At 35.9% G+C, this 13,073-nt stretch overlaps 1 protein-coding gene across 1 annotated transcript in view; it reads right to left on the reverse strand.

The window, feature by feature from the left end:
- LOC136027385 (26S proteasome regulatory subunit 8) overlaps positions 1-9,242 on the reverse strand; it is a 55,011-nt gene extending 45,769 nt beyond the window's left edge. Inside the window, exons 1-2 of the mRNA XM_065704576.1 lie at positions 9,106-9,242; positions 4,109-4,268 (exon numbers count right to left, since the gene is read on the reverse strand). Of these exons, the coding sequence (XP_065560648.1) occupies positions 4,109-4,268; positions 9,106-9,135 (190 nt within the window). The 5' untranslated portion in view covers positions 9,136-9,242. The remainder of the gene's footprint in view (positions 1-4,108; positions 4,269-9,105) is intronic.
- Between the last annotated feature and the right edge of the window lie 3,831 nt (positions 9,243-13,073).

A 13,073-nucleotide genomic window follows, 5' to 3' on the forward strand; every position in this document is an offset into this window, starting at 1 on the left:
TTCTTTGGGCTACACAGCAAAAAGAAAAGAAAAAATAGAGTAGCTTCCCTTTTTTCTAAAGGGCTTGAAACTTGCATCTAATTAATTGAAACTCTGCATTCCTAGGTCAAGGAGACCCTAGCACACAGAAAAAGCTACTTAGATTTACTTTTTTTTTTATTGGCTTAAAACCCATATTTGAAATTCCTTGGGCCAAGGGGACCTAAATAATAATAATAAAAAAAAAAAAAACCAAGAACCAAGAGCCAAGAGCTCATATGGCACTTGTGACGAGGTCGGAAGAGCCAAGAGCTCATATGGTATGAGTTCTAGCAAAATTCTAACAATCAATATTTTAATGATATTTTAATGAATTTAAAGATATTTATGTTTTATCTCTATCTTCTTTGGCATATCAATACTTCCAGGGAGATCTCCCATGTTGTTTTTCGGGACTACTCAAACTAGTAGGGGAAGTAAATTTTTACATGGTTCGTAACCGGGAGGATGTGATGATTCGAGCTAGACCCTCGGTTCGTTCAGACTTCGACCTGGCTGTAACTGTGGGGTGTGCTTGGAAGTTGGTTCCCGCTGAGATCCAGCAGTCACGAACACTTGGCTCCTTTAAGAGACAGATGAAAAGTTTCTTATTAAAGGCTTTCTTATTAAATGTTTCATATGGTTTTTTTTTTTTCCTTTTTCGGTTGTTGTTTTGTTGGTGTTGTATCCTCGATGACGCAGAGAATTTTAATTTGTATTTTATTGTCGGGTGATGTGAGGGTCGCTGTTTCGTGGGGACTGCCGGTGAGTTGATTTCTTTTCCTTATATATTTATATTTAGATGTTGGTTAGTATGTTTATGACAAGTTTTATGATTCTTTATTTATTGTATGCCGTTTCCCAAATAACAGGCCATCGAGCCCTTTGGGGTATTGTTTTTATTATTGTTATTTTATGAAAAGAAATAGAACTTGAACTTGAATAGATTGATTTAAAAGGAAAATTAAATAAAAAAAAAACAAGTTTTTTTTTAACTGCAAGTAATGAGCGACATTAAAACTTAAAACGAAAAGAAATTATCCCGTTTATGAAAGGGGTTGCCCCCTCCTCGACGCCTCGCTCTTTGCGCTAAAGTTTGACACTTTCTCACAACTCTACTTAAAAAAATAATAATAATAATAAACTTTAGCGTAAAGAGCCGACGGAAGCCGGTTGGGGAGCCAACCGGCTCCCCCCAACGTCACCAGCTCCTGTCAGGATTTAAAATAAGAGCTCTGAGACATGAGTTCCTTCTATATATTAAACTTCATTAAGATCCGGTCACCCGTTCGTAAGTTAAAAATACCTCAATTTTTCTAATTTTTCCGAATTAACACCCCTCTCCCCAACTCCCCGATAAGAACGGATTTAGTCCAATTATGTCAATCACGTATCTACGTCTTGTGCTTATTTTTTCGACCAAGTTTCATCCTGATCTCTCCATTCTAAGCGTTTTCCAAGATTGTTTCCCCCTCAAATCCCCCCCCCCCAATATCACCGGATACGGTCGAGATTTTGAATAAGAGCTCAAACGGGGTCCTTCTGAATATCAAATTTCATTAAGATCCGGTCATCCATTTGTAAGTTAAAAATACGCCATTTTTTTCAATTTTTCCTCTGTCCCCCAGATGGTATAATTGCGGAAACAACTGTTATCAAGTCAATTTGTGCAATTCCCTGACACGCCTACCAATTTTCATCGTTTTAGCACGTCAAGAATCACCGAATTCGGCAAAGCATTGGAAATCCCCCCCCCCCAACTCCCCAAAGAGAGAGGATCTGTTCCAATTATGTCAATCATGTATCTTGGACTTGTGCTTATTCTTCTCACCAAGTTTCATCCTGATCTCTCCATTCTAAGCATTTTCCAAGATTCCCCCAACTCTCCTCAATGACACTGGATCCGGTCGGTACTTAAAATAAGAGACCTGAGTTACAAGGTCCTTCTAAATATCAAATTTTATTAAGATCCGATCACTCCTACATAAGTTAAAATACCTCATTTTTCTAATTGTTCAGAATTAACCCTCCCCCCAACTCCCCCAAAAGAGAGCGGATCCTTTCCGGTTATGTCAATCTTGTATTTAGATTTTGTGCTTATTTTTCCCATCAAGTTTCATTCCTATCCCTCCACTCTAAGCATTTTCCAAGATTTTAGGTTTCCCCCTCCAACTCTCCCAATGTCATTGGATCCGGTAGGGATTTCAAATAAGAGCTTTGAGACCCGATATCCTTCTAAATAACAAATTTCATTAAGATCCGATCACTCCTTCGCAAATTAAAAATACCTGATTTTTTTTCTATTTTTTCAGAATTAACCCTCCCCCCCAACTTCCCCAAAGAGAGCGGATCCATTCTGGTTATGTCAATCACGTATCTAGGACTTGTGCTTATTTTTCCCGCCAAGTTTCATCCCAATCCCTCCTCTCTAAGTGTTTTCCAAGATTTTAGGCCCCCCCCCAACTCCACCCAATGTGACCGGATCCGGTCGGGATTAAAGATAAGAGCTCTCAGACATGACATCCTTCCAAAAATCAAATTTCATTAAGATCCGATCACTCCTTTGTAAGTTAAAATATCTCATTTTTTCTAATTTTTCAGAATTAACCCCCCCCCCCCAACTCCCCAAAGAGAGCGGATCCGTTCCGGTTGTGTCAGTCACGTATCTAGGACTTGTGCTTATTTTTACCACTAAAGTTTCATCCCAATCCCTCTACTCTAAGCGTTTTCCAAGATTTTAGGTTCCCCCCAACTTCCCCCAGATCGGGATTTAAAATAAGAGTTATGAGACACGATATTCTTCCAAACATCAAATTTCATTAAGATCCGATCACCCGTTCATAAGTTAAAAATACCTCATTTTCTCTAATTTTTCCGATTTACCGTCCCCCCACTCACCCCCCCCCCAGATGATCGAATCAGTGAAACGACAATTTCTAATTTAATCTGGTTTGGTTCCTGATATGCCTGCCAAATTTCATCATCCTAGCTTACCTGGAAGAAACCTAAACTAGCAAAACCAGGACGGACAGACAGACAGACTGACAGAATTTGCAATTGCTATATGTCACTTAGTAGATACCAAGTGCCATAAAAATGGTTCACCTGGAAATTGGACCAAAAAAAGGGAGAAAAAATTTTTTCCTTGAGAAGAGTTTGGAACTTAAAACTGGAGACCCTACCATACAAGAAAAATTTAGTTTAGGGGTAAGGCTCTCTCCCCCCCCCCCCCAAAAAAAGACAAAAAAAGTTTTTTTTTTCTAGTTCATGTGAAATTTTCACCTGCACTAAAAGGACCATAAACTTGATGGGAAAGGGGGCGTTAGGGATGCCAAATGGACCTCTAATTTTGACTTGGGGGAAAGACAAGGAAGGGGAGAGGGTTAAAAATGCTTACTCTGATCCACACAAACTCTTTGCACTATAAGCCTTCATGAGACTTGCACTATAGCCATACCTTTTCTTATCTGATGTGATTATTCACTTCAATTTGGTTTGTTTTGTTGTTTTTTTTGGTTTTGTTTATTCATTTGTAGTAATTCTGTTAGTTTTATTTTGTCATTCTAAGATTTTATTTCTCTGCCAATTAGATTTTAATATAGCTCTACATTTCTGGCTAACAAATTAATCATGAAAAACAAATATACTATTTATCCAAATGATATTGCACAGGTATTTCAATTTAAAAGAATACGATAGAGAAGCAAAGGCCAAAGTCCTGAGCAAGCAAAGGGAGGCTAGGTAAACAAAATTAGGGTAAACCAGCAGAAGAGTGATAAAATTAGTATTTAAACTAAAAATGGCTTACATAGTGAAGTATTAAGCATGCAGCACATATTAACAAGATAAATAACAAAGTCATCTAAAACTGGAATTTCAACAGAATACTAAGAAACAAAAAGGAGAAAATAAAAAAGACTTGGAAAGTAGAAGAAAAAGAACAGCAGTAAAATAAGACTGAAAGATAGGACTTGTTTTACTCACAAGAAAAATAATTCCTTCCTTAACTACAAACATTTGAAAAATAAAAACATATACTAAATATATTACACCTAAGCAATTATATCAGGACTGTTCCATAAGACTTTACCTTTTGCATTCAGCTCATTTCTTTGAGCTTGAAGACGCCTAAGATTTTGACTTTTTTCAGCCACTTCAAGCTGAAGTTCTTCTATCTTGGCAATATAGTATTGTCTAAGGCCATCACCTTTTGGTCCATCTGAAACTGGACCTGGTCCATCAACATCCATCTGCAATGGCAATCAATGTTAGTCAAAGTTACAGGAAATTGTTCCTTATAGAGGAACAGATGTAAAGGTTGCTACTTGCCAAGGGTAGCGCTTTTCTCTGGTAGCACTTTTGTGAAAGCATAGAATCTTTTCATGTCCATTTTTTCAGAAAATGCATTATTATGTCTATATCAGGTTTTACCCAGTATCACCTCAATCTTCTTGGGATGCATACTAGCTATTTGAGACAATTCAATGAAAAAATAACTTTTGTCATCAATTTATGCAGTCTGATCAAAATCATTAGCATTCAAGCAGAGACATTAGTTGCTTTGGGGTAGGGGGCTGACCCCCCCCCCCAACAGCCCATCTTTTGCTCCTTCTCCAATCCTGATGTTTGGAAGCCATCTTAAAACCACAGTTTGAAAAGGGTGAAAATGCAAAGGAAAAGGGGCACTTCTTAATGCTATTACAGAAATTTTCATTGCTATGCAGCTTAAATCAGCCTTGTCAGGTTAGTTATTTTGTAGCAAGTGTATGAGACAAATTACAAGGAAAATACATTTTACCTTAAATAAAAAAAAAAATGGCATTAGTCTATTTACAGATCCTCCTGATTTAAATACTATCCAAACATAATTCCCATTCCTTTAGATTCAAAAAATTGTCATCTATTGGTTTTTCAGTCACTTCCAGTTTAGCTGCACTCCTTTCAATTCTTACAATGAAAATACACCAGGCTTTGGTACTAATCTACAACTGGGACTGAGAAGGAAACACATTAAGAACAAAATTCTTACTTGATAATATGCAGGAAAATTGAAGTTAGCACATTTTAAAGGTGCTTTCACTTCACCCCCAGCTCCGAATGTACAAATATATAGCCTGAATTATATATTTTTCATATGTTTTTCTATTTCTTGATCTTGCCAGTGTAGATCCCAACTTATGGGAACATGAGTTGAAACAAGAGTAATGCATGAAAAATATATAGAATGATTTGGGTAATATTTGCATATTCAGGGGAGAGGGTGAGGAATAGTAGATTTGGCATCAAAATGTGTTAACTACAATCTTTTTAAATATTATGAAGTAAGAATGTTTCCTTTGCAATAGCCCCCATATGTTGGCTAAAACCATGTTTTTTTTTATTTTAAGTACTACACATAAAGGTTATTATTTCAAAATCTAACAGGGCAAAGAACCTAGGGGGTACTGCCCTCTCCCAAATTTATGTTATTGATGCCCAGACATAGCCACTGTTATGAAAAAAAGTTGACTCATTTTGACAGTTTCCACTATTTCTTCCTAGTGAGTATATTTCTCACTAACAGCTGTTCATGCACCAAATAAAAAACAACACACTTTTGCGTATGACCTAGAATTATATCCAAATAATAGTAGTAGTGGTGTAGTAAAGGCCTGTCTTTGGTTCCAGTATTGCAAGTGAAGATTTGACAAATGAAAGTAAATGAATGTCAATAAAACCAGAATGAGTTGGTTTTCCTGGGGAAACACAAATTGCTATTGGTAATGAGCAACTTGTCTGAAATTCCAAAATATCTTTAATCACAAAAAATCAAGAACAGAGGAAAAACAGAAAAAAAAAACAAAACAGAAACAGAAGAGGAAACAGAAAGCATCATTCAAAAGAGGTAATATGTTTTTTTTGTATTAACAGAACAGAAACAGGCACTTTTAAAACAGAACAGTGCCAATGCTTACTTCAAACAGTAATTACACTGAAAGCTGATATCAATCAGAATATCAGAGGTACTTACAAATGTCTCAATCATCAGCCAGCATTGAGCCCTCCCCCTACCCACCTTAGGTCCAAAAATGGGAAATAAAAATCCAATGATTGTTACAAAATTACTTTTGAGCCATTCTCCATAGAACACTCAAGGGACTAGTTTGTTCTAATCAAAACCTTTCCAAGCCAAAAGAGAATGTTTTTTTTTCAAATATTTCTTGTTTTATTTAAAGTAAACCATAAAAGGCATGACAACAAACTGGAAAATTCTATGATTTTAAGAAAAAAGCAAATTTTTCCAGCTCACATACTGTAAACCTACAAAACTATATTTCTTCTGAGACAGTATCAACCCTAAATGTTTAGAAAGAATCATGATAAAAGAATTGGTTTGGTCTGTTACAAGAAACCACTTGCCCTCTAAAGAGTCCTACAAACAAATACAAAAATTAAGCTCATGTTTTTCTTTAGCTTCATTCAACAGAAGGGATGATCAAGCAATCAATAGTCACAATACTTTCAGCTTCAAAATAGCTGGATAAATGTATCACAAACTAAATTTAGTGATGTATCCATCATTGACCTCTGACAGGAGCATGTTTTTTAGGAGGGGAAAGGCAAGGGTGCAGTTGCCACCCCCCCAATAATTTGGAGAAAAAACTATTACATAGCCAATGCTCCTTGAGTATCAAGATATGGAATATCTTACCCCCCAGTAACAATGCTAGAGCTACTCCCCTGACCCCTGAAGGTGATTTTTAACCACATTCATATGGTCAGATTTACTTTTTTGATCCCCAATGAAGCTTCCACAGAATACCATGCACATCCTTCAAATTATGGGATCCCTCATAACCCAATGGATCTCTTTGAAGAAATATTACAAGACATAAACAACTATGCTGAAGGTTACAAGAAAATGTGAGAAGTAGGGGATGCTTTAAAGCAACCTATTGCTTCACTGGGGCAACAGCCTTGGATAGAAAACAAGTGACAATAAGAATCAACATATAAAAGGCTTCTGTGTAGGCATTGGTCTCCCTGTTTTGTATGCATAACAATATATATATATATATATATATATATATATATATATATATATATTATACTGTGCATAAGTATTTTGGTATTTCAGCAAGAAATATCCAGATAATCTAGCACTTGGTTTGAGGTAAATAAAAATCAAGTTGCCATGGCTAATTGAAGGAAAATCCAAGACCCTAGTCTGAAAGAGAGGCAAAGCTAGCATAAGCCTTTTTTCAGAATTGTATAAAATGATGTCATTTCACTTGTTGATAGATAGTGTATTATCTGCCTGTCTATACTAGGACAGAACTAAGGTATGTGGTCATGGAACATGGGTAAGTCTATGAATTTCTATGAGCCATTTGAAAGCAATTAAAGAACCCAAATAAAAAGTTTTCAAAGATTTATGACTGACCATGTTCATAGACTTAGAAGACAACTGGCAAACTAAGATTGTATTAGGTTATATGTGCTTTGCCTATAAAGAAATCCCACTATAATTGCAAAGGGATTATCACAATTTTTGGGTTGCCAGTTCAAAGTCAATACCAGTTTTTGGGTATTACAGAAGAAAAAAACTATTAAAAATATTCAAACATGGCACTATGTTTGAAGTAAAATCATAAGCATTTTTTGGTCAAAGAATAACAAAGCTTTAGACAGTTTCTGACAAATTAGACACTATTGTTAGTTGACAGCACTATTTTAGTTGATGAAATTTGAAACAGTAAATTTTTTGCAGTTCATACAATTGACTTACCAATAAAGAGACATAGCCTACCACTTGATGCCTATTTTATGTTTTTTATAAATATAATAATCACTTCTATTACAAATTCCATTTAAGCACTTTTTGAGCTCTTAAAAATGGCAAATTTTCAATTAAAGTATGAGTTATTGGTTGTTTTTGACAAAATAATGCTATGTTTTCTCAGCACTGTTTTCTTGATTGTTTTTGACAAAATAATACTGTGTTTTCTCAGTGCCAAAATTATTTATAGTTATGTTAGCTCAAAAAGGGCTTAAATCTGAATTTGTGATAGAAGCAATTATTATATTTGTAAAGAACATAAAAAAAGGCATCAAGTGATATGTTCATTTTATTTGTAAGTCAATTATATGAACTGCAAAAATTTACCTTAGAAATACACCCTTTATTTGAAACAGTAGGAAAACAGCTCATATTTGAGCTGCCTAGGCTAATAAATGAGGTTTGAATTTTTATAAATAAGTAGGGCATTTTCAGAATAGGCTATATTACTCTTGAACAGCATATGTATAAACTAGTGATATGTTTTGACCAATTTTCAATAACTTAACTAGTGTTGATAACTTCTTTGTGTGGTTACATAAATGAAATAGACAACTTTTGGGGCCTCTTTAAGGGCTCAAGATGCAATTAGCACAAGAAGCTATTCTTGAATTGTGAAAGAGCATAAAAAAGGCATGAAATGATGTTTTCACTTTCATCTTAGCTAAATTATATGACCTAGCCTACTAGAAATTTAGGCTACCTTTTAATTTTATTATGAAGCCTCAAAGATGATAATTCTTTCTTCAATTTTTAGCCAGTTTCAGCCTTGAATAGTCATATAAAAGGGTGAGAAACATTAAATCTCATTTCATCACATGCAGAATAATTGTAAAATAGGCCTAGCCTACATTCTAACTGCAGCTCCACAATACTTTACCCTCCCCCCCACCCTCATATGCAAATATACAACCAAATTATATTTCCCATGTGTTTTCAGGTTCTCAATTTTGTCAAAGTTGATTCAATTTATTGGTAAACCAGTCTAAAAAAAGAGTGGTGGTAACAGGGGTACAAAAGCAGTAGGCTATCTAAAATAAGGACAAATGGTATCATCTTTCAGGGTCTGTAAAGGGCTTAAAGTTGAACCTGGAAGCAAAGCAATTATTATAGGCCTATTTAGACCTACCCCTATTAGAAAGAACATTGAATTGGGAATTTAGCCAACAATGATAGAGCCTTGCCTTTGTCAACCTGATTTTTGCGCTATAAACTAATAGTATATTTTATCGAGCCTAACTTAAATTTAAGTATGACAAAATATTTACTTTATTTTTAATTTCAAACATCATCAACATTAATTCATTAGTCTAGCATATTTCCTAACATTTCTGATGAGTAATGATGTGCTGCTGGAAGTGCAAAATTACAATTTTCTTATAGATGGCATTTAAAGACACAAAACAAAGACCATGGAGCACATGAGTGGCATTTAATGCTATTACTAACAGATCAATGCAACACCAAGCCACCTGATTAGCTGGGCAATCAAAACTTCCATTCCAATATATTCAAAACTTTAGTCTTTAGATCCTTTCAAGAAGTTTCAATTTCCCTTATATCCTTTTTTACGACCTCTCTCCACATCATTCGGGAACAACCTGCTTTTAATCTGGCCCAGTATGGCCAGATTAGTCGAAAGGGGAATCTTTGGCGTTTTTCTCTATTCGTTTACAGAATGAGAACTAGCTATCTCATATTTTCTCGGTAAAGCTCCAAAAACTGAGATAGACCACAGAAAGAGTTCCCCCACAAATGAACCTTCTTTTCACTGAACCCCGCTTAACTCAGCCCTTATCAAAATCAACCCCCTTCAACTTGCTACAAATCAATCGTTATTCAACCCAACCCACTCAAATCGACCACCATGCAATTCGACCTTCAGTTAAATCAACCCTCATGCTATTCGACCCTCCTACAACTCAATCCCTTTTAGGCCACCTTACCCAATCTTTTGTGGAACTTACAAAATGTCCTTACTACCAAAACATTGATTTCCCTTTAAGTTTAAGCCTTATAGAACTATTAAGACATCGGATCTCACCTCTAGTTTCGGGTTTTACGATATAATAATAGTTTATTATTAATCCATTTTTACAAAAAATAAGCGGAAAGAAATTGAGTGAAAGAAAAACCAAATAAGAAAAAGGAAATCCAATTGAAACCACCTCAAAAAATCCATCTCAAAAAGGAGCACAAGGTATTGTGGAACACAGGAGCACAAGGAGGACTACGGTTTACACCTAAGGCCTAAAAAGTATTTCTAATTAATTTAGCATCAAGTAACTCAAATGAATGAGTAATGTCACGAGCGCTCAACTTCTCAATAATTTGAGAATTGCTATATGAAAAAGAAACTACACCAAGAATTTATACATACATAAAACAAGAAGCACTGAGTTGGCCAAATCATTCAACAGCAAACACTTGCCAATCAAAAGAAAACAGAATGATCATAATACGTGGAATACATGTTAGCTAGAGATCGGCGTGAATATTTTCCACGGTCTGGAACAATTTTCGGACACCCAATCTTCAACTTTTCTTTAACATCTCTCAAAACCTGGATTCGCAAATTAGGGAGTGGGGAGCAGTTGCGTATCCCTAATCCTCATAAACCCGCAACATTATGAATTTTAAGGATCCACAAAGCAAATTATGGGCTGATGATTTGAGTTTCAAAACTAGGTTTCCACATTTATAAAACATTCAAAGCCAGATTAATATTGCGAAACAAAATAGGTATACTTTGAAGAGATAATGCCAGAGTAAACTACTTCCGGCTTAAGACTAATAAGGTTGCCCGTTTACGTAATATACTAAACACCACATAAATTATGGAAAGACGAAGGCCTCATTCCTGAAAGCACATTTTACCTGCAAGCATTGTGGAGTGAGAAGACTCCACCCTGTCGTACCAACTAGATTATATAAGATACTAGCTGTTGGTGTGGCACTTCGCGCCCCCCCCAAGCCCCCCGCGTGCGTAATCCGCTACGCGCCTTTGTAGTTGTGTCCCTGTGTCCCACCTGTGAATATAGATAGAAATAATTATGTTTTAACTACGTAAAACTTGCAAATATACAGCATTCTTCGCTGTCCCATTGTCTGTAAATATAAATAGATTGTCAGGTTTACCGAGACTTGATCATGCAACATATAATTGTCCATGGGTAAAACAATCCGTAATCAGATCTATACCGCATTTTTCCAATGATTGCCCTTGAGCTTTGTTGATGGTGATTACTAATCGAATATTGGCTGTGTCCCCTTCTTCATTTAGATATCCCCCCTGTGCCCCCCTCCCGGTTTACCCGTTGTAGTTGTGTCCCTGTGTCCCGGTCGTCATTTATATTCCCTGTGTCCCGATGTCCCGGTCGCCGCAAGCCTGTTTTCACGTTGTTCTTGTGATTCCTCGGCACGCTTTCTTTTGGCATTATCTCTTTGAGCCGCAAGCCTGTTTTTACGTTGCTCTTGTTATTCCTCAGCACGATTTTTTTTGGTTATTTCTCTTTGAAGCCGCAAGCCTATTTTCACGTTGCTCATGTGAGTCCTCGGCACCCTTTCTTTTGGCGTTATCTCTTTGAGCCGCAAGCCTGTTTTCCCTTTACTCTTGCAACGTGAACGTTGCATTCCTCGGCACGATTTTTTTGGTAATTTCTCTTTGAGCTGCAAGCCTGTTTTCCTATTGTTCTTGTGATTCCTCTGCACGCTTTCTTTTGGCATTATCTCTTTGAGCTGCAAGCCTGTTTTTACGTTGCTCTTGTGATTCCTCGGCACAATTTCTTTTGATACTTTCTCTTATAGCCGCAACCCTGTTTTTACGTTGCTCTTGTTTGGTATTATCTCTTTGAGCCACAAGCCTGTTTGATTCTTCGGCACGATTTGATTCCTCGGCTGTTTCTTCTGCCATTGTAGGATTTATACTAAATATTCTCTTTGAATCGCAAGCCTTATATACGTATAATGACGTCATATACAAAGCCTTATATACTAATAATGACGGCAACTTATAATGACGTCATATACAAACATACAAAATACATACATGACGTCATAATGCTTAATCCTTATAATGACGTCAGTCGACAAAAATTACGCCTCATAATGACGTCATTCGACAAACATGACGTCAGTCGACAAACAACTTATTTTTATATACATAGATTGTTATGTTTCCATCCGTCACAATGTCTACGATTGAAAAAGATAAAGTTCAGCTGGCCGCAAAGTTAATTTAGTCCTTTCTTTCGATATTATTTTGTAGTTGTTATTTTTTTCAACACTGAGGCATAGCCTTTTGTCATGTAATAACTGATTGCGTTCTTGTATGAACATACCGTTTTAAAACTTTGATATTCCGAAAACTTCATCATTTAGCCGATAGTTAAGAAACAAGCACAAACGAGAATGTAAAACAATGAGATAGTTTTGTATTAATTAATAGAATGTCATCTCTGGTATTTTGATCCTGAAAAATTATGGATAGCTTTATAATACCAACTAGATTGTATAAGTTATTGTTCCAAGCTTTCATCCGTCACGGTGTCTACGGTTGAAAAGGATAAAGTTCAACTGGCTGGAAAGTCAATTTAGTCCTTACTTTCGATACTATTTTGTTGTTGTTTTTTCAACGCTGAGGAATAGCCTTTGATCATGTGATTACTGATCAATAGCGAAGAAACAAAACCAAAATGTTGATCTCGCAACACTTTAGTTGGCGAAGCCGGACAATGGTTGCCGCAACACTTCACGTGCCCAGGCAACGTAGGTCTAGTTTTTCTTAGGAAAGGTAGATAAAATGTGAAATAAGAAAAAACTTATGTATGTGAGGAATTAGAAAGGTGAAAAGGTATGGGCTGCTGAGTAAGAGGTAAAATAGATAGGTAGTAAAGTGGAGGAAATCAAAGTGAATTATGCTGGAATAGTTGTAACACGCATGGAGTCTAAGAGTAAAAAAAAGAAGAAAGAAATGCGATTGACTTTCATTTATTTTTAGAAGTACAGAAAAATAACAACATCCGGTTTGATTCTATTGGGGTAATATTATAGTCTATTTTTGAATTTAAAAAAAGAAAGAAACAATGTTGTCATCGGATTTTAATTTCCTAAAATTAGCTATCATCAGTGAACCATTTACTGACTGATCTAAAAGATTGCAAAAATCTTAAGATTGTCATTAAGGAATACTATAAATTTTATTTAACTGAATATAAACCACCGCCTGTGCAGTACA

This window comes from Artemia franciscana, chromosome 5 (genome assembly GCF_032884065.1).
Source record: "Artemia franciscana chromosome 5, ASM3288406v1, whole genome shotgun sequence".
Taxonomy (NCBI): domain Eukaryota; kingdom Metazoa; phylum Arthropoda; class Branchiopoda; order Anostraca; family Artemiidae; genus Artemia; species Artemia franciscana.